This window comes from Dermacentor albipictus, chromosome 4 (genome assembly GCF_038994185.2).
Source record: "Dermacentor albipictus isolate Rhodes 1998 colony chromosome 4, USDA_Dalb.pri_finalv2, whole genome shotgun sequence".
In the NCBI taxonomy this organism is placed as follows: Eukaryota; Metazoa; Arthropoda; class Arachnida; order Ixodida; family Ixodidae; genus Dermacentor; species Dermacentor albipictus.
The window spans coordinates 116,490,739-116,513,077 of NC_091824.1; the positions used below are offsets into that span (position 1 = coordinate 116,490,739).

At 47.0% G+C, this 22,339-nt stretch overlaps 1 protein-coding gene across 1 annotated transcript in view; it reads right to left on the reverse strand.

The window, feature by feature from the left end:
• XRCC1 (DNA repair protein XRCC1) overlaps window positions 1–22,339 on the reverse strand; it is a 100,255-nt gene that overhangs the window by 27,212 nt on the left and 50,704 nt on the right. The window contains exon 10 of the mRNA XM_065447608.1: window positions 3,151–3,398. Within this exon, the coding sequence (XP_065303680.1) occupies window positions 3,151–3,398 (248 nt within the window). The remainder of the gene's footprint in view (window positions 1–3,150; window positions 3,399–22,339) is intronic.

Genomic DNA, 22,339 nt, shown 5'->3' on the forward strand with positions numbered 1-22,339 from the left:
AGTGTCTCTGTACAAGCCCCCGTAGGCAGCAGAGCTGTGAAAATGTCAGCCATCTTAGCATCCTTTGTCATGTGGAAAAGCCACTAGTCGTGCTTGCAGGAACCAGGCCAACGGGTGCCGAAAGAATAATTACAGCCGTTTACTATCCGTTGCTGCTAATCTAATGAGGCTATAAGCTAATACTTCTTCGCACATTAACTTCCCGTCCTTCAAAACAGTATTTGGCGAGAATGGACTGCATAGCGTACTACCAAGTGTCGCAGCAGCAATATCGACTTTTCCTGGCAACAGATGGCGCAACTACCGTCTGCTGGAATATTTTCGTTGGTTACGTTACCATGTTGCCAACGGCACACTTTGGCTAATTTTAAACGCAACACGTAAACACCGGAGCCAGCTGTAAATTAATTTTTTGAAGCTAAATATTTTGATAGAGTTGCCTGTCTAATTAATTAATTAATTTTACAGAAAGCGTGATTGCGGTATTCTCCGCAGTGCAACGTAGCCGGCGTGGCGGCTGAGTTGCCTCTCCCTGATGAACGTCAAACCAGGCTATGATGAGAGCACATCCTCGTAGCTACAGCAGTCCGAATAAATGAGTAACCGTGTCAGAGACTATCATCTCGAACGTTTGATTTGAAAAAAAAAAGGAAAAGAAAGAGAAATATGGCGCAGCTATTACATTTTGACCATGTTGCACCAAACTGCAAAACAAGTCGCGAGGCCTTGCAGATGGCGAAAGCAAACGTAAGGGCGAAAGAAAGTACAGGACAGCCTCGCGAGGTGAACCATGGAAGCCCGACGGCCAGCGCCTGGCGCCTACACTAACGCCGCCTGTTGCCAGTTCCAAGTCTCTAACGCCGAAATACGTCAAGCCCGCAGCGCAGTGTGCGGCGAGCGTATGTTCTATAGTGAGTGCAGTGCACCACACCACGCGCAGAAAAGCTGCTGAATGTCGAAAGCATGTAGTTGCTGCGAGCTAACATTGAAGTGAAGGGAGAATGACCGTGCCGACGCAGCTATATAGGAGTCTTGTACTTGATGCGAAGCGAACGAAGCAGCCGAGCAGACGCGTTTTCTTGACATGTATACCGTCTACAAACTTCTGCAGCGCTCGGTGCTGACTTCGGCGACACAAGTTCAGAGCTCCGTTATTCGAGATCAAAGCTACAGGCTGACAAAACAAAACAAGAACAAATGAGAAAGAAAAGACGCACGCGTTATTGTTGGTACCCTGAATCTTCCGATACACCGAAGGCTGGGCGCAAAGAAACAAGCGTACCTCAATGTCCAGCATCGTCCAGCTCCCTTACATTTGGTTTCACAAGCGACCTTCTTCGGCGTGGCTGAGCAATGGAGAACATGCGACTCGTTAAAAGAAGCAATAAAAAAAAAGAATTCCGTTCACTGGCAACGACCTCGAGAAGCGTAGATTGAGAAGAAATACTCCAAGCGCAATCATTCTTTTTTTTTTCCTTAGAAAGGCGTTCCCTTTGTGCTCAAGGCTCCCGAAAAGACGCTGAAAGCAGGGACACGCCCGGAGAGAGAAATGACGGAAGGGCACGACGTGAGTGCATTTTGTGATCTCGCCAGCGATAACGGCAAGGCCCACACCGTCATGAAACATCGTCCTTGGCGAGTGATTAGAGTTTAATTCTTTTTACTTATTCCACATAAGCTTCCCGAAGGCATGCGTGCGCGTATACAGTCCGACGACGTGAGTGCCAGCGTTTACCCTTGACGTCGCCACTATTTACTTTCCGTGCACAAAGCTTCCCGGAGAACGACCCGATCACTGTGCAAGAGCGCGTGCATCTGTGTTGAGGCCAGCGAGTTTCGTCACCACCGGGCTGCTTTCGACATGCGTCCTGCGCTAAACCTTTTTACTCCCCTGATCTCTCTTTTCAGAAAAGCTACTCAATTATCTAGTGCATTACAGGCTCGGGGGCTCTATTTTCCTGGGTAGAATAGAGTAGCGCTAGCGCTTTGCTGAAAAAAAAAACTCCCCAATTTCGCTAAACTTCTACGGTGGCGCAATCTCTAAAAGGTCTTTTCTCCAACAAGTTGCATCTACCGGTTACGTTTTTTAGGTTTTATATTCCCTTCTGTTTCTTTTGCTTATAAATAAATATAATGTTTTAAAAAAGCACATTCTACGTAGGAACGTTCAAAACAAAACAGAAACGGGAAGTGACCCGAACGAAAGAGAAGTATCGATCAAAAAGCGAAAGTCTTATGTATAGTCCTGGCTTTATAGTCTATTACGGAAAACAAGTGCAATCGTTTTTATGGGGCCCTTACCATATACCATGCAGTTATAACAAAATCGGAATGGTTCGCGGTTCGGCGTTTCCAAGGCCCACGTAAGGTGCGAGAGGACACTAGGTGCTTTCAAAAGCACAACAAAACAAAAATTTGGAAGCGGGGGTGGGAGAACAACACGGTCCTCTAGAGGTACATTCCTAGCCTTTTAAGATGTTTTCAATCAACAGGCCGTGTACAGACTTGCAGGAGAAGAAAAATGTGGAAGATATTCGATTGACCGCCTGTACTGTACGTGCTTCTCGGCAATATGTATTGAATCTTCAGCCGAGGGGAGGCTTGAGGGTCCGCCGCGAAGTGCGTTAACTGCGACGCGGGCTATTTTATTTCCATTCCTAACTCGAGGTCGGTTTACGCGACTAATACCACAACCGCCATCACTCAATAGCCCCTCTCTCTCTCTGTGGATTATAAGATCTCCGCCTCCGAGCCTGCCCATCACTTGCCGTTCCCTGACGTCGGTTATTTCTTTCAACTATTTTTTCTTTCTTTTGAGTCATCCCTTCTCTTTTCTACATATTAATATCTGTCACCTCTAACACAGCTTGGCATGCCAACCATATTACTTTTTGTATTACCTGGCCTTTTTTTTCAGCTGCCCTGCGCATTCTCTCACTCTCGATCACCCCCTCCCCCTCCACTTCACCCCATACCTATAGCTAGGCCGAAGTACGTCTCAATCCCCTCTCCTTCTAGCTAGCCATACCTAGCTATGCCGAAGTGCGGTCCATATAATAAAGACTTAACTCACTCACGCTGTCACGCGCCTCGCTCCCCCTCTGCGGGCTAGTCGAACGATCAACATCACGACGCTCGCATTCCGCTCACCCTGCTCCACGCGGCGGGCCTTTCCACCGGGCGTGGCCCCGCCTGCATCCCGCGCGGGTCGTTTAGTAGAGTCAGTCTGGCCCCCGGATTCTTCACGCCTTCGTCCGCGTGGATTCGGTGCGGTGGTGGCGGCTGCACTTCCTCCTGCCTCCGCCTTGTCGTCACCTCCTCCCTCGGCGTCGTCTTCCTCGTCCTCGTCGTCGTCGTTTTCGGGAGTCGATGGCCGGTGATAGGAGCCCAGCTTGTACCTGCGTGCACACAAAGGACGAAGCAGGTGCGGTAGTGAGCAAAAAGCGCGGCATCTTTCCGAAGGCCGATACTCGCAAAGCGATGAGGCGGCCAGTAAGCGGCTAATGACGGGAGAAATCGCTGGACCACAGCACGGTCATTCTGCCTGGTCATCCTCGCAACCTTGTTGTTGCAGAATAAACTCAATGCAATTCAACAGCATCTAACGTAGCCTGAAAATCACTGGCTCAGGGCGCAGAACTCAAGTGCATGGAGCGACCACACCCTTAAGAGAAGCTTTTACGATCACTGAACCTAAACCTCTCGAATTCGTCCATGTACTCAACTCTCTGCGCTCGTTACTTTCGTGTCAAGGAAGCGCTATGTCCCGCTGATACCCTGATATGCCGTTCGCGACCTGAAAGTGCCGGGAGCACAGCGTTAAAGAAAATAAAATCACAGAAGATCATTATTGTTCGGAAACAAAATAAATCCAAAACGGTGCAATTTTTTTTTCTTGGAATGTACGTTCTGCTTGTCCGCTTGTATAAAGGTATCCGCAGCCAGAGATCGGCAAACTCACATGACTCGACTCACTCAGGCTCACTGATACAGAGAGCGATCCGTGAGTCCGGGAGAACTCGAGTGGGCCCTGGGGGGGTGGGGGGGGGGGAGGTGACTCTGAGTGTGAGTGAGCCTGGCTGAGTAGAATTTTGATGAGTCTGAGACCCGAGTAAGCTCTAAACACAAAAATTTGGAGGCCGCTTAAGCTTCGCCTTTATGAGTGGAACGCGATAGCATTCAAAGGCACCTGACTACTTCTCACGCTTTCCGGCAACTGCAACCGTAATGTTTACCGGGAAACGCTGGCAGCGAACGCTATGGACGAAAGCCTACACACATTTTATAGCACCACTTCAGAATTATGCGAAGTGTCTCTGTCATATCATTATTGTACATAACCATTGTGTACACTGTATATATTGAACATCATTTTATACATGTGACAATTTATGTTTAACTGTGTTTTGCCGTGGGCTTCTGTTATACGTTAATGAGTGAGGACTGTAACCGTAATGTTTACCGGTAAACCCTGGCAGCGAACGCTATGGACGAAGGCGAGCTCTCTGGTAGAAACGCGGCCCCTTGCGCAGGCCGCGGATGCGCGGAGGCGAGCGCCATCTGGATGGTGTTCTTGCAAGGAACCGGGCGCGCCGCTCTATGAATGGTAGAAACGCTGGAAGAGGGGTCTGTGTTAAAGTTTCCGCGTAACGTCATTATGTTTTCTCGTATATTCAAACTACAAACCGACGCTACCATGTCTCTAGGTTGCGTGTAAGTCGTACTTTACGATTTTTCTGACGCATTTTACTTCGAGAAAGTCGATTCAGCAGTGTCTTTGCGCTACACGGAGGCCCTGCGTGGTTGTATGTGCGCGGTTCGGAATGATTGACCGCTCTCAAGACGGTAGACGCTGGACGACGTACGCGACGCCGGATTTTCTGCGACACGGAGCCCTTAAAGGACGGTTTAGCTCGGGCCAAACTCCGACGCGGCCTACTGAAATACATGTAAAACGCAGAAGCGCTTTTCTTAGATCACCCCTGGACCGAGGTTAATGAAATGCGTTACATTTGAGAGAGAAAGTTAAATTCTAGTGACTGTTGGCAGCGGAATTTCGATTTAGTGCCTGAATTTTGTTTTAAAAATTTTCGAAAATTCAAAAGTTCGTAAAAAAGATAGGAGCACGAAGTTTACACCTGAATAGCTCTGCATCAAAAACACATATCGCTGTTCTGTAAACGGCATCCATTAGACCATTCAAAGTGGACAAATTCGATATGTCAATTTATATCTTACGTGAATTCCTTACGTGCTGTACAAGGGTTCTGTAAAAGCTATATTTCCATGTTACTAAATTTCTTGAGATTCATGTGCAACGTATCAATTTTGTCCGCTTTATATGTACCATTAGATCCAACTCACAGAATTGTGATCTCATTTTTCATTGCTGAGTTACGGGGTTGCTTCATAGTTTCGTTTTCTGAAAGTTTGCGATTTTTGCTAATTTTTAATGAAACGTTAACGACCTAAATCAAAAATTCCAAACCAACAGTCGCTAGATTTTAAGTTTTTCTATTAAATGCCACAGAAATCGTCAAATTTGGCGCAATGGTTCGAAAAACTGAAATACGTTTGGGGCCGACTTGCACTCAACTGCACAGCCTTCCGCACACCTTCTGCACGCGTGTGAACGTGTGGTAAACAGCACATGGGACGCATTATAGGACGATCACTTACTATGGCCATCGCGCGACGTAGTGTTCAGCCAGCCAATCGGCTCATCCGCTTTTGCCCAACCAACCAATAAGCGCGCACTGAAAGTGATGACGCCGAAAGCGATCGTACGAGAATACGTCCCCAAGTCGCACGGAGGTGCATGAATTTCGGTTTATACTGGGTCCGCACGGACAGTGTAAACCGGAATTTGTGTACTTGTGTGCTACATGTGCAGTTTTCCGCACGTCCGCACGCGTGCGGAAGGCGTGCGGGAGACGTGCGGATGGCCGTGCGGATGGCCGTGCGGAAGACCGTGCGCAATGCCGTGCGGAAGGCCGTGCGGAAGGCCGTGCGGAAGGCCGTGCGGAAGGCCGTGCGGAAGGCCGTGCGGACTGAGAGTAAGTCGTCCCTTACGGTGAAGCTAAAACTGTTTTATGACCAAGGAGGCACATGTGGATATATTTCGGAGGGCACAACGAGCAGTACTGAATCGAACCAAGACAACCTCAAGCGCATCGCAAAATTGTTGCTTCAGAGAAGTTGGCGCAATTATTTGAAGGGCAAGCCACCAAGCAATGCGGCGCTGCCGTTTTGAGAGCCTGTTCAGGCTACGGTAAACGAGTCCAGAACCCGAGTGACTGCTGAGGCCTGCGGCTTTTCGTCGCCGTCATCTTGCTGCTGTCGTCTTACGCAAACGTGTCGGTCCGTTTGTTAACGCTTTGCAGAAACCTTAACAATACTGCAGAAGGACATGTTACTTAACGGGCACAACCTCAAAGAGACACACCCAAGGAGTCACAGGCGCCTCTGACGTGTTCTGTGTGTCTCTGGTTGTGCCCTTGCGCCACGTTATGTCATTAAATAAACGATGTTGGATAGCCATACCTGCAAAATGTTTTGCATAACGTTTATTCTCACAGTGCGTGGGATCTGCATAGTTTTTATTTGTTCCTCTGCACAATTAGAGCCAGGCCTAGGCTTACGAAAGCGGATTAAAATGTATCAAGGAACGCGTACTGAAGCACACCAACGGTCAGCCAGGAAATGCGCCTAAAGTAAAAAAAGGTCTTCAGTGCCTATTCAATTTACGTCCGAATCGCAGACATCGGAGGCGATCCATTACAAGCCTAAAAGAACGGAACCAGAGCCCTGTAACTTACACAGCCTGTCTGGAACCATAAATCAGAGGGGCATCTCACGAGTTCAAAGAAAGAGGAGACACTTGAGACACTGCAGTTACAGGTACTTCCGCTTTCTTCTTCTGCTTCTTGTGGCATTGTAGGGTGATACTAAATATCCTATACGACTGCTTCGAGATCAAAACGAACGCCCGTACGCACGGCTGTTTCGCAAAATGAAGCGGTTGTTTTCTCTCAAGCCATTTAACTAGGTTGTTTCTTTTACCCTCCGACTATCCATGTGTATGTGTGTTTGAAGTAACAGTAACATAACACCGCGACTATTCTATCCGTGTGTATGTGTGTTTGAAGTAACAGTAACATAACACCGCGACTATTCCATCGTCCGTATTTTCAAGATGGGCACGTGGCTATAGAGTTTCGCAATAAAAGAAACCCACGAAGTAGCACGAGCAGGTCGACGCAAACAGGTATTCCATAGGACACGACACCGAAATAGCTCGGCGCGAAGCTTAGCGTTATGCATGCGTTCCAGAACCCAATAGACTGGTATACGACAGCGAAATGAACAGCACGGCAAGTTATTTGTCAAGCGTATAGCTGATTCAGGCACTTCACTCTGTCGACTATTGGCGAACGTCTGTTCGAGAAACTATCGAAGTTTCACGGATCTAAATAGCCGTATAATGACTTCAAGAAAGCATCAACTTTCAGCCCCGCTAGCACAGAGGCTAAGAGCCGACACGTGTTCACATTATATATGCTCAGTGCGAGAAAAATGGCGAAGAAACATAAAGGCGAAAGGGCTTTAAAAATGCAGCTGTCTGCAAAAAAAAAAAAACAGAGAAAGAAAGAAAAGTAATCGACGTTTCCAAAGTAAATCCGCGAGTGTGCGGTAGAAAGGCGAAACTTCCAGTGCCACCCGACCTCCGTCTAGAACTCAATCGCAGAGAAATCAGTTCCGGAGAACACGCGCGCGCAAGAACGCTGAATTTCGCCAGTCGACATCGTCGAGCTATATATGTACCCGAGTCAGTGGCGTAGCAACAGGGGGGGCCGGGGGGCCGTGGGCCCCGGGTGCAAAGGGCCAGAAGGGGGGGGGGGTGTCATATACGTCTGAAGACACCCGGAAATTTCGATATCCTCGCCTTCCTCGACTACAGCCGGGGTGGGAGGAGGGGGGGTGGGTGACAGAAGGCCTATGGGCCCCGGGTGCCAGACGACCTAGCTACGCCACTGACCCGAGTCCTCGAGCGAGCGCTCCGATTTCTGCAATAACAATCTTGCGGTGAACAGCAACGCTATCCGCACCCAAATAAGGGCGGTAATTATCAGACGCAGCTATAAGGAACATCGAGTTCAGTCTGCGCTAATTCCACGCTTCCGCACTCACGAGGCGTCGGTGGTTTCTAGCCACTTACTGCTTTCGTCTACGGCATTTAAAGTTCGAGAAGGGCGTTCTTGTAGCTAAGATCTGCTAAATAAAGTAAGTAAAAGAAAATCAGCAAGCTCGCAGACATACGCCACCCGTCCTATTTACACGAGAAACCCGACACGTAAAACGCGCACATAAAAACCTACACGCGACATCTGAAGACGCGGTACACACATAATCTGCTCCCTCAACTTCGCTGAAGTCGGAGACGTCATGGCGGAGCGTGGCGCAGTTAATCCTCTGACAAAGCTCACTCGAGACGACATGAGGCACGCACGCGAGAGAAAGCCCGTTCGACACTGGAAGCTGTCCTTTCGTCACCCGATAGGCCCAAATTATCCCCGCCAATTAAAAAAAGCAGTGAACGCGGCCTCGACAGGTAAAGAACACGAATATGCTGTCCCGTTTTTATGCACTCTGTTTCTTCTTTCTTGACTATGTACAAAAAGGTCTGTAGCAATGTACTTGTACTTCTTTTATGTCAACCACTCACGACAGTCATGAAAGGCAGGAAGAAAAATTGTACAGTGAACATAGACGATGACTGTCGATGTAGGCAAACAGTCGGACGCTTCTAGAAAGCTATTTGCTTCATTAAAGGAACGATGCGCTTGAAGGTGTGCATTTGTTTTGGTGAGGATATTTCGGTAGCGTTTGTTGCTTCATTGTGTAATCTCGCTGACAAACAGAGACGTTAACCAGCACACGTGGCGGCAGTATAAGTGGCTATTTACTCGTACGTACAAACCGATCCATCGTTCACGTATTGTCTCCAGTGGCGCGAGTGTCAGCGTAGAAGGCGAGTGCCATCCTTCTCTCCTGCCGCCTGAGCCCTCTCCGTCAGGCTCCACAGGTGGGGAGAAGAGGGTCGCGGGAGAAGAGCAGCACGGTCGTCCTTTCCGAGCGCTCCCCCACGGTACCTTTCAGACGTCGCCAAGACTCTCGCGCCGTAGCACGGTCACCTCGAAGGAGCTCCAACAGTTCGGCGTCCAACGCGCCCCGAAAGTTGGTTGCACGAAATACGCGCGCTCTTGGCATCGGCCCATTTTTACCGGCGTTGAAAGTCCGACCACCACAAAAACGGGCGAAAGAGTCGAAGATTCGCTTTTCGCGTACAAACTGCAAGGCGTAGGACTGGTGGGTTCAAGGTTTATCTTTCTTTCACACCATGTGCCGATGTGCGTGCGATTGCTCATCAAACGCCGCTTCAGGTGCACGTCGGCCAGACTCGTACTAGCAAGGCGTAGATACTATGTATATAGCTTCGGTGAAGCCTGCGAGTTTGCTACGGCCCAGTATTGTGGCGCCATCCAGCCCCCCGTAGGGGAATTTAGACTGTTGCCTCTGAGATTTCGGTTCACGCTTTTGGGCTTCCTTTCGCTTTTATTTTTGCCTCGCTTCTGCTTTGTTTTTTGTTTTTTTCGCGTGATCGGGCATATCACAGACAAGGGGCTTCAGATGACACGAACCAATGGAAACACTACAGATGTAAATATTGCCGCAAGTATAACTGTGCGTAATCACTGATTACACACTTCGAAGGCACATATGAAACACGAAAGCTCCAGGTAAGAAACATTATGAAGTCGCGAATTCTTTCAATCCAAAACACGGCACCGAACGGCAAGAACCTTAATAGCGAAAGTCGAAGCCGCTAGGCCTCGCGTTGCCGCGGTGGTGGCTACGACTGCCAGCGCAGAGCGCCGGTTCGAGGCGGCGAGATAATCAGAACGGCGGCGTTGGCTTTGACTAATGCCGGTGCGGACCTGCGGTTGGCGCAAAAAGTCCGGAAAATCGGATGGCGAAGGGTTCTTGCGTTCGAAATTTCAGACGTTCTCATACCTTGGCTCTACGTGGTTATGCCGCGAAGCCATCCGCATTATCAGGCATGTCCCAAAAATCGGGCGTCCGGAACATCCGTCGTTGACTGCACAGTGGCAACTCCTCCAGCCGACGACAAGGCGTGAAGGACAATTCGTAACGATTCCTCTTTTTTATTCGAGCCAGCATTAGGGCGACTTTCGTTCCCTTTCAATAAAACGAAAACTAATTTTCCCTGATTGAAGCACAAATTCCCCGAGTTTTCCCTGAGTATTTAGGGATTATTCGAAATCCCTGAGAATTCCCGGTTTTCCCGGTTAGTACACACCGTGAATAATAATAATAATAATAATAATAATAATAATGAAGCGGTCTGCGCTGGACGCATGAAAGAAGACGAAGGAAGGTGCTAGGGGAGAAGTGAGAAGGAAGAAGTTGGAATAAAATGGCGGACGACACCCGTCTCACTTAGATGATGTCATTTCTGTTGCCGTTCTAGTTAGGAACGCTACATTTTGGCGCAGCCGACAGTTTTCGAAGACCAGCGATGCGGGTGACGTTTTTCGTCGACCAGGCGTCATCAGAGTCTGTTGTGTTCACCCGATACCAAGTGCACGGTGAGCCAGCGACGGACCTTCCTCTTGAAGTTAGTTCTACCGCGCTGATCAACGTGGTACTGCAACAAGCTGCAATCAGCCGCCAAGCCCTCGTGCAAACAGGATCGGTGACAGTGAATCTACAACTGCAGACACTGAGCGAACTCGTTCTGGAACCCATACGACGTGGCACCCTCAAAGAGGAAACGCCTGCCGGGAAGGTGAGCCTAGACTTGAGTGTTATGGAACTACAAAGGAACATTATACAACAGATCGAAATAATGAGAACTTTCGTCCAAGCGCTTAGTCGAGAGCAGTCAGCACGAAGTATTGTTGAACCAGATGTTTTTGAAGGAAAATCGCAAAATGCACACTACTGGCTGTGTTTTTTCGAGTACGCCTGTGACAAGAATCTGTGGCACTCCGACGACACAAAGATTTTGCATATGCGCCGCTATTTGGGCGGTATAGCCAGAAAATGGTATGACGTGCAACTCATGGATTATGGAACAACATGTTGGGAACTGTGGAAAAACAACTTTTTAGGGGCTTTCGAAGGCAACGCAGTAGAAAGATGGGATGCGGCACTGCGGTTCAGTTATACAGGTGGCTCTCTGCTTGAGTACTGTCTTGAGAAGCGTCGCCTGTTGTACTCTGCAGAACCGAAGCTGTCGTCTTCTGCTGTTGTAGCTTTGATAACGCAAGGGTTGTGTATCGAGATCCGTTGTCATGTCCAGCTCAAAGGTCCAAGAACGTTTGATGACCTTCTGAACTTTCTACACACCTCAGTGCCAAGAATTACATCGAGAAGACAGCCAGATGGTAGAACAGAGCAACTTGATTCCAATCTAGAGTCGTTGCCGTCAACTGAATGTGAACACAGCTTCATAAACAAATCTCTGGGAAGCGTAAATCATGACTGTGAGGATGGTGAAGAACCAATTACCGCAGTTCACGGCAACCTACTTCCACATAATCTGTCTACCGTGCATCACAAGCCCCAGAAAAAGAGCTTCAGTGAGACAGTATATTTGGTGTCGTCAAGCTTATTGTACGCCCCCATTAAGGTAGATGGCATTGAAGTGAAGGCTCTCGTTGACAGTGGAGCTTCGGTATCTATTATCAACAAGACTCGAGTGGATGCCAGTCGTCTGCACGCTGGTAGAACATTGCGTGTCCAAGCCTACGATGGGTCAGTGACCATGCATAGCGAATGGGTAACCCTGGCTATTGAATTTCAAGGAAATGCTATTACCAGTGACGTATTGGCCATTCCCAATGTCACCTACGATTTTCTTTTGTCCCGTCCAGACATGAAAAAACTTAAGATGAACCTCTATTGGGATGACAAGGTAATGGCCGAAGACACGATAAGAACAGAAGACCCTGGTGAAGAACCTAGTGTATCAAGGCTAATTTTTCACCACGAAGACATCAAGACTAAGTACCCAGAGCTTATATGCATAGGAAGCTACCCTCCAGCAATGAAATCCCATGTCGTTCCTTTCGAGCTCGCAGATAAAACAGTGGTTCGTAGAACCCCCTATAATATGTCCAGAGATAAAAAGGTGTGGCTGAAAAAGGAGTTGCAAGAAATGTTAGACGCAGGTATCATCCGGCCTTCTGTATCCCCATTTGCTTCTCCTATCACTATTGCACCTAAAGAAGACGGGACATTCCGCCTCTGCACAGACTACCGGGCTCTCAATCGTCAAACTGAATTGATACCTTATCCAATGCCGAGAATCGACGACATCATTGACGAAACCGGTGGTTGCCATTGGTTTTCACGAATAGATCTCTGCAAGGGCTTTTGGCAGATTCCACTAAGTGAAGAAACGAAGAAGTACACCGCGTTCATAACCCCATTTGACTTGTTTGAGTACAACCGCCTACCATTTGGTTGGAAAAACTCCCCTGCGTGGTTTCAGAAGATTATGACGGACATTCTGAAACCTTACCTGGGCACATTTTGCAATGTGTACATCGACGACATCATCATCTACTCAAAGACAAAGGACGAACACCGTAGTCATCTTTCAAAAGTTCTTCATGCCCTCAGTCTTGCCCAACTCAAAGTCAACTTCAAGAAAAGTGCGTTCTTTCAAGATACCGTAGTATTTCTTGGCAGGGTGTTTGATGGACAGACTAAAAGCACCAAGCAAGAATCGGTAGAGAGAATCTCCAAGCTGGTAAAGCCTTATGATGTGCACTCCCTGCGCGTTTTTCTTGGCCTTGCAGGACACTTCCGGGCGTTTATCAAAGACTACGCACTGAGAACAAGGTGCCTCACACGTTTAACTCAGAAAGACGTGCCTTTTCATTGGGACGAGAAGTGCGAAGCTGTCTATCGTGAGCTTGTAAAACTAATATCGTCGGACCCCATCTTGCGAATACCGGATTTTTCCTTGCCTTTCGTGCTGAACACGGACGCATCACATTATGCTACCGGTGCAGTTCTATACCAGAAGCCATCCAAACAAGCTGATCAAACCAAACACTACGTCGTGGGGTACTACAGCTATACCCTGAAACCCGCCGAAATCAATTACTGTACCACAGAAAAGGAAGCTCTGGCCGTCTTAAAAGCTGTGCAGTACTTTCGTACTTACCTGGAAGGTGCCAAATTCATACTTTTCACGGACCATCAAGCATTGACTCAACTTCTGAGCATGGCCCAGCCAAGAGGCCGCATTGCTAGATGGGTGAACTATCTGCAACAATTTGATTTCGTAATTTCGCACCGTCCTGGCCCACTCCTCACTGACGCTGACGCACTATCAAGATTACTTGTACAGGAATCAAGCAATAATCCAGATACAATCAATCATATTAAGCTATGGGAAGGTACAGAAGAGCTCCAGTTTATCAATGGAAGGTATCACGTACCGTCAACTATGATTCCAAGGATTCTTCATCTATACCACGACACCCCTGAATCGGGTGGACATGATGGCTTCTGGCGCACTTATAAGAAATTGCTCATGAGATTCACATGGCCGGGCATGAAAAACGACATCAGCCATTACATCCGCACATGCCACCTCTGCCAGGTGAACAAAGTTAAATTCAAGCAATCGACAGACGTTATGACAAACCCTGAATATTCAAGCATCCCGTTCGAAGTAATTCATTTGGACTTCGCGGAGCTCAAAAAGAAGGGGGAAGGAGTCAAGCGAACGCAAGCTTTCTTGCTCTCCATAGATGAGTGCACACGGACGATTGCGGCTAAAGCTGGCAAAGAAGACGCAAACAGCGTAATAGACCTCCTCAAAGCTGAGTGTTTTAAACACACAAAGACGCTCGTCTGCGACAACGGGCCGGCTTTTCGGAGTGCCAAATTATCAAAGTGGGCCCAGGAGCACGGCATCATGATAAAGTATTCTTCTCCATACCACCCGGCAGCAAACGGCCTAGCGGAACGTGCCATACGAGACATCAAACAGTATCTGAAGATGTATCCAGACTTTGCCGGTGGCTGGAAGTGCTGTCTCGAGGCCGCTGTGAAGCATCACAACAGATCATACACCACGAGTTTAGGCTGCAGCCCTCATTTTGTAACTTCAGGTACAGCGCCCATACTTCCTGCAGATCGTGAGCTAGGTCTCCTAGAGAACCTCGAACTTGCGGAAGTAAGGAAAACTGTCAAAGAACAGGAGATCTACAAGCGCCGCATGAAGCGAAACTTTGATAAAAGGCACAGTAGCCAGATACCGGACATACAGCCTGGAGACTATGTCCTTGTAAGGAAAGGAGCTGTGCCCTCAAATTCAAAATATTGCGGACCATTTCAAGTTATTAAGACTGCATGCCAGCATGGAATATTGAAGAATGTCTGGTACGCCGGAGCCTCGGGCCAAACGGAGTGCGCCGCTATTGGAAACGTATTCAAGTATTACCCCAGGAGGTGTAATTAAAAGAAATCCGGAAGAGTGAAGCGGTCTGCGCTGGACGCATGAAAGAAGACGAAGGAAGGTGCTAGGGGAGAAGTGAGAAGGAAGAAGTTGGAATAAAATGGCGGACGACACCCGTCTCACTTAGATGATGTCATTTCTGTTGCCGTTCTAGTTAGGAACGCTACAAATAATAATAATAATAATAATAATAATAATAATAATAATAATAATAATAATAATAATAATAATAATAATAATAATAACAAGAAGAAGAAGAAGAAGAACTATTACTACTCCAACAATCAGGTTGGAGGATTTCTAGCACATTTCCACCAGAGCCAACCGACCACCCAAAATCATATATTATGGGGACGCTCTGACAAGCTGACCCCCCCCCCCTACTTCCCCGAAAAATCTACTGCCAGTTCCCTCAGAGGAAGCCTGGGAGGCCCTCTTGAGGACAGAAGTCAAGACCATCCAAGAAGATCGCACGACCTGGGCTCTGCAGGCCGCCTCAACCGAGGCCACCTGGAAGTCTAGGCCTCTCAGCTCTTTCTGCTTGAAGTTTTGAATAAAGTTGTTTCCTCCTCCTGCCCCACTAGGCAGACGGCTCGTACATATTTTCGCGCTTTCAATAAGCTACTAAGTAGAGATTTCTCGAGAGCATTAGGCTGAACGAACGACAGTATTATAAGCACAAGCAGCAAAATATTTGCAACTTAATCTCCGCTACTGCAGTCACAGACGAATGTTATCGCACGAGCTGAGGACAAGGGGTAAAAATTCAGGCATTGCGCGGAGCGGGGCTTAGATTTCGTCCTTTATCGATCAAGTTCAGACACGTGGAGCCACACGAGGAGCTTTTTCAAAAAAACAAGACAAGCATTTCTTTGTTTGTTTGTTTGTTTTCCTTTTACCCAGGCACGCAGCATGAAAGTAAGAGGCGCAATGCGTTGACAGCGAGCGCGAGAATCTAGCTGATACCCTGATTCCTATATGTAGGCGTCTACGCCGAAGTAAAAAGAGAGTAATGGCACCTCCGTACCGTACACGGAAAACTCTTCTGACGACCTGTAAGCGGTTCTGTACAATTCTCCAAGAACAACAAAAGAAAGTCACAAATGTGGGATGCGAGTCGCTCCTCACACAACGCAAGCTCTCGGAAGCAGCTTGAAGTGCGCGAGTGCACGCATGCACACACACCTGCCTACACACGCACGCACGCACACTACGCACTACACGCCCGCCCACCTGCCCGCACACACGCACGCGCGCGTACTGAAAAGGAAACATAGAAACAGAAGAAACAATAGCTGAACAAACACAGAATTCTACGTCGATGCGGCGTGACGTCAGAGCGTCAGCGCGTTTTGATCAAGGCTGCCAAATTCAGCAGTGCAAATGCTGTATGTTTCCGCAATCGTATAAACAGGATGCAGCAGCGCCTGTTTATGCGATCCACGTAATTTATGTGATCAATAAAATTTACGTGGTCAAGAAATTTTCCGTACGTGAAATTATACTCGGTATCCTATCTTTCAAACGGAGGGTGGTTGCACTGGGTGCAACGAGACTTCGTCTCTCTCTTTCTCTCTCTCTCTCTCTCTCTCTCTCTCTCTCTCTCTCTCTCTCTCTCTAAGTTCCCCATATTCTCAAGAAATGCAAACTTGGTGTAACGTAGCATGCCCTCGGGACACTGTGAAACAACGTAAAATGTCTATATAACGATTCCGCGAGCATATGCTAAAGGAATTATTTCGCAAACATTGTATTTGATGCACACGCATTCCCCTTCTCACACATATTTGCCGCGGAATTTCACCCATTTTCGCTAAATGTGATCTTGGTGGCATTTCTATGGTTATGCACGGGCAGCAGGCTAAATATTGCGTCACTCATGAAATACACTACACTCAAGAAGCTCCGGACCACTTGCACACGTAATTTACTGCAAATGTCACAAATTTCTCACATAATTTGAACATTGCCTACACATTACCAATAACGTACCCCTTATTTTCGCCAAATATAAATAGGGTGACTTGTGAGTCACCAAGGACGCAGGGAAAACGAACTACGATCCACGTATGACGCATGAAAATAACGGCAATAGAATGGGTCACTAATTAGTTGCAACGGTTCTCATTAATTAAGCCAGAAACATGAACGTTTCACCACGCATTACATCTAACATGCTCCCCCAATTTCTTCGAATGTCGATTTCACGAATTTTAACTCGATGTTTTGTACAGTTGTAGTACGACTCTGGGAAACATTGCGGAAAACGGCAGTATATGACGCTAGAACGCTTGAATCAACAGTTTTCTGCAAAGGCTGTTTTAAACTACACAGATTAAACATTTATCGTACGTCACTCACAACATGAATCTTAACTCGACGAAACGTAAACGTGTCTCGCATAGTTCACCGAGGAGACTGGTGAAAGCCAACTACACGTTTTGCATAACGCATGAAGATTGGAGAAAAGGAAAGAGTATTTTAGAGTGATTATATTCAAAGCACACAATTTTCTTCCACCCTTCAAGCTTTCGGTACACGTATCCCTATAGAATAAATGGCCGTCGTTGGTCCTTCCGTGGTAACGGGGAAACTGTGTAAGCATTTCATATAACGCCTCTAAGCGGGTCGGAAACAAGGGTTTGGCAATTCTCACTTAATTCCTAATTAACCCACACACTTCACAATTTGCCCCTGCATGTCATCCCTATCATCTCCCACAATTCCTCAACATATAAACTTCGTGAATGACCTAGCTTATTCTTATTTTTTTTTTAATGCGTAAGCATTTTTGCGCCTACCCAACGAGGAAACCCGTCCCTCCGTCCGTCCATCACGTAAGACGATCGCTTTCAAGATGGGGTCCGCAACAGCGAGCGAATTGACCTTCGTGCTGTCTCACGCTTCAATGCGAACTATGCGGCGAGAACACAGCGCACACGAAGCCATCAGCACTCGGCGCACTATGTTCCTATCACAGATCGCTTTCGAGATAGGGCCCGGCCGCGCCATACGCAGCCACCGCCGGAGTACGGTTGATCACGGTTGATAATGATTCGCATCGAGAGGAGGCAGCGTCATGGACCATGTCTACGTATGAGCTCTGCCAAACATGACATCACGCAAAGTTACATCACGCACTACAGCACGCATCGACCAGTGCCCATCTTCCAAGAAGCAGCGTCATAATCCAAACGCACCATCGTCCGATTTGAAGATAAAGAAGGACCAAACAAGAGACAGTGTAAATAATAAGTGTTGTATAAATTTGCTTCATTTACCAAATCTCTCGTCATTTCATCTCACGTCCACGTCACCTGAGAGTTATAACATGAGTGAACACTGCCACTACTCGACTCTTCTTCACCGTGCTTCGGTGTTGCAACCGCGCCTCTCCGTTTCGCCATTCTTTCGCCATGTTTCTCGCAATTATATCAAACACAGCAGCATACGACGAAGAAACAGCAGGTGATCACTAGCAAATGCTTACGCACCATTTCGATGACTCCCGCAGGTGATTCTGTGTGTATATTTTTTATTTTTTAGTGAACCAAGGAAACAAGCTTATAACGTTTTTGAGCGCTTTTACTCACCCTAACTACTGCGCTGTAAAAAAAAAATTATCGTTTCAGCTTCCCCACGAGACGAACACGTATGGAGCAGCGCGTCACCGCAGCACTACGAAGGTTCTAGTTTGAGACCGTGTATGCGGCAATGCGCGCAGACCCTGCAACAGCCTCTTCGCCTTTCCAATTCGCTATCACCTCCCTCTTTTGCGATCTCTTTCTGGCTAACCGAACAAACGACTGCCCATTCTCTGGTTACAAATTCCGTCCGAACACATACACAGAAAAGAAGGGTGAGAAGGAAAGACTGAGAGCAAAACCAGGCTCGCATTCTTTGCTAGTACACGATGGGGGTGGAGAAAATGTAAGGCATAAAAGTGATGAGAGTGTCCACAGTCGTGCGGATGGTGTGTTTCAGGCGCCTCTATCCCACGACAGCTAAAATGGAGGGCGAACTCTCTTTCTCTCAGCTGGCACATGAGGCCGTTTCGAAGTTCGAAGTTTATTGACAGTTCTGAATGGTACATCAGCACGATTGTAGCTGGAGCTATACTTGACTGTAGTTGGGTTACAGCTGGAGCTATAAACGAGAAATATCACGCGCCTGACAGAGATTCGAGAGCCACGGGCAAAACAATATGCGGCAGAACGCTACACAAATGGCACGAACATAACCTAACCGCAACTGCAGCGTTATATATAACAGTAACTACCACCAGAAAATATTTCGCAACGGAAACAAACTAGCAGCCCACGGCAAAGAAGAAAAAAAAAAGAAGGCGAAAATTGCGCGATACATGGAATTGCGAACCACGGCGACACGTCCAAAAGTAAAAAAATGAATGAAGCTACTATAGGGGAGGGCAGCTATGCTTATCGAAAAAAGTATTTTCAAACTTCTTCATAAAAATTTAACTTCGAGGTAAAGCACCTAAATGTCGGCTTCAAGACTCTACTCGCGTACAAATATTTGTTCCATGGCTGCGTGTAAAGACGCCTCGCTCCAGAACATGGGGGGGGGGGGGGGGGGGGGAGGCAGGCAATTGCTGCGCGTCCCCAACACCGAACGCGAAAACTCGTAACGAGATTTCCCGGGCCGCTTTGTGGATCCAACGGCGGAACGTAAAATATATATATATATATATATATATATATATATATATATATATATATATATATATATTTCACTAAGCAACTGAAGACGCGATTTCGTTCCTATCACACAGCATGCAAGCCTATAGTGATGGAATTAGGTCTCGCCGGAGGATAAAGCAAAGTTCCGACGTGCTGTTCACCTTTCTAAAGGCGGCAACACGAGCTGAAATTGCAACTCGTTGCAAAGGGGCAAAATAAGAGAACAAACGAAACACGCTCGAAATCATGCAGATAACTGAACTGGAATGATTCCTGCGTCGGTGCCCGCTCAATCCGTGCGAGGCCGCTGCGAGCAGCGAAAAAAACGCCGAAGGCAACTGAGCTCAAAGGCTCGGCAACGCATCTGCAAGCGGTCAACGACCGCACACTGCTTCATAAGTCAATAACCCCATCGCTTCCGAATTATAAATGTAATTGCAAGGCGCTGCAGGCTCTATTGAAATAATGTAGTAGGGTGATCCTTAGTACGTCTTCTAGTGAGACCGAGCAATAATTAAAATCCAAACCTCACCCGTCGCGGCGGTTTAACTGATATGGCGTTGCGTTGCTATAAGCACGAGGTCGCGGGCAATGAGATCGTAGTTTTGGCACGTAAAACGCAACAATGTATTTGTTTTAATCCGCACATGACGGCACGACGTGCGAAAGGTAGCCCGGAGAAAACGCGATTCCCTATTTTTTTTTTCCTTTAGCATTCCCGCGACGTTTGGCGCTACCATGATCAGGAAAGATGATCGTTACAATTACAAATAAAAAATTTAGAAAATTTACACGTATTGAGCAATGACATTCTTCATTATCCGTGCCAAGTCTTATTTACAAACGTCAAGAGATGTTGGAATTGTATGCTTTCATATCTGTCCGTATTCGTACTTCGGTGAAGGAACATGAAAAAAAGATTAACCAATACAATGAGAACATCGAAATTTCTGCCAAATATTGCTCACAATGTGGGTCTTTGACTCAAATAAAATAACAGCATTCACTTAGCAATCAGCCTCAAAATAACTTTTTCGACATTGACATCTGAATATGAGGGCAATTTGCTAATAGGAATATTTTATTTAAAAGAAATCTGGAGGAAATGTAATTGTTTTAGTTCAGTAGATGCACAAAACAAATTACAACAAATGAGCAAATTCTCGTAGCGAAAGGTTTGTTAATTGCGGAGATAATATTCCCTTTGTGGCCAAGAATACTGTTTTCCAGAAATCGCGTTTAAATGTTCAGTTGTGAACCATCGAGACTAAAATGCACCATACCCGCCGCGGTTGCTTAGTGGCTATGGTGTTGGGCTGCTGAGCACGAGGTCGGGGGATCGAATCCCGGCCACGGCGGCCGCATTTCTATGGGGGCGAAATGCGAGAACATCCGTGTACCCAGATTCAGGTACACGTTAAAGAACCCCAGGTGGTCGAAATTTCCGGAGTCCCCCACTACGGCATGCCTTATAATCAGATCATGGTAATTTATATTTTTTTAATGCACCATGTTCACGATTTCTGGCATCGCTTGCCCAATATTCCTTTACAATATCCTTCCTGGCTATAACTATAGCTTTTCTCTTTGAGTTGCTTCTCAGTAATTGAGCGAGACAACAATGAACGTCCTAGGGCTTGCCTTTGTGAGCACGGGCTGACCACGTTTTTTTAGAAGAAGAAGAAGAAGATTTATTTTATTCACTCAAGAAAATAAAATCACAGTAACAAGATATACAGAAGGAGGTCCCAAAGCGCAAGGCTGTAAGGGGACCTCCTTGATGCAATGATGTTGATGCAATGCAGCATACTGGTTTTCGCAAAATATGCGCTTGATTTTCGGATATCGTGTAAAATGAGGCTCCATCTTCTGAGCCAAGCATGTGAACGCGACAACTCTGTTACAATTCTTTTTTTTTCTTTTTTAGAATTTGAACTACGGCGAACAAACTCATTTGCAAGCAAGCGCGATGCCGTCAATCGTCAGCAATGTTATTTTGATGAATATTTAAAACTTTGATAAGCTAAAATCAGTTATAAGGTCACATCATCAACTGTTGCAACAAAGAAGAAACAGAATTTTTCGAAAGTTTCCGGCTGTTTTGAAGACGGAGGTGGAAAATGGCTTTGAAGAGAAGGCGATTTTCATAGGCGGTGAGTGAACTTGGCTTAACTTTTGAGGCACTTCTTGTGCTCGTTCGACATGCTATCTGGAGGACATATTCCTCGTGATATTAAACAACTTTTGTGCTACAACTTTTGGTAGCACAATAAGAATAACGCTTTTTTTAAGGGATGTTACCCACAATCCCTCTCAAAGTGTCCTTTAATATACACTGTCACCATGAAGGCGGAGGCTGTAATGCACTGCCAGACATGACTAAAAATAAAATTCCACAACCGTACTGCCGAAGTATCGCGAGGTCACGCAGAACGAGTGCTCTGGTAAAAGAACTGCGCTCACGAATGAATGTAACTAATTTGTATGGTGTTTAACACAGCGTGCTGCGAAACACTCCGCCAATCAAACGTAAGACACGGTGATCATTGTCGTCAGCGTCTTCTCGCCTATGAACTCGGCCAATGAACCATTCCCATACTTTCGCGCAATGCTCCCCCTGCGCGTCAACACATTGGCTTTACCTCATACACAGTCTATAGGAGGCGGAGCACGCTTTACAGGGGGGGGGGGAGCACTGGGGTGCGAATCTTTTCGCAGACGGTTTCGCACGTGTGCGCGCGGTAATGATGTTTTGGGCAGACGGACGTCTTTTCACTGTGCCGCTAACTGAACACGCGCTGCCCGCCAGCCATTGACGTAGAAGAAATGAAATACGGACCCTGGGCACGAATGTGGAAGCGAAATGGAAAGCAGTCACATCAGGACCAAAGTATTCAAGTGGGTGAGTTGAAGAAAATCGGAAGAAAAAAAAAACAGATACGATGCGCCCGTTTCATCTACTGCCATACTGCGCTGCAGGTAATGCTTATAGTGATACTGAAGTGCACACCTGCCAACCCGAAATGTACTGGCAACCACTAAGAACGTGCCATGAAATTTCAGCTGAAATCATAAG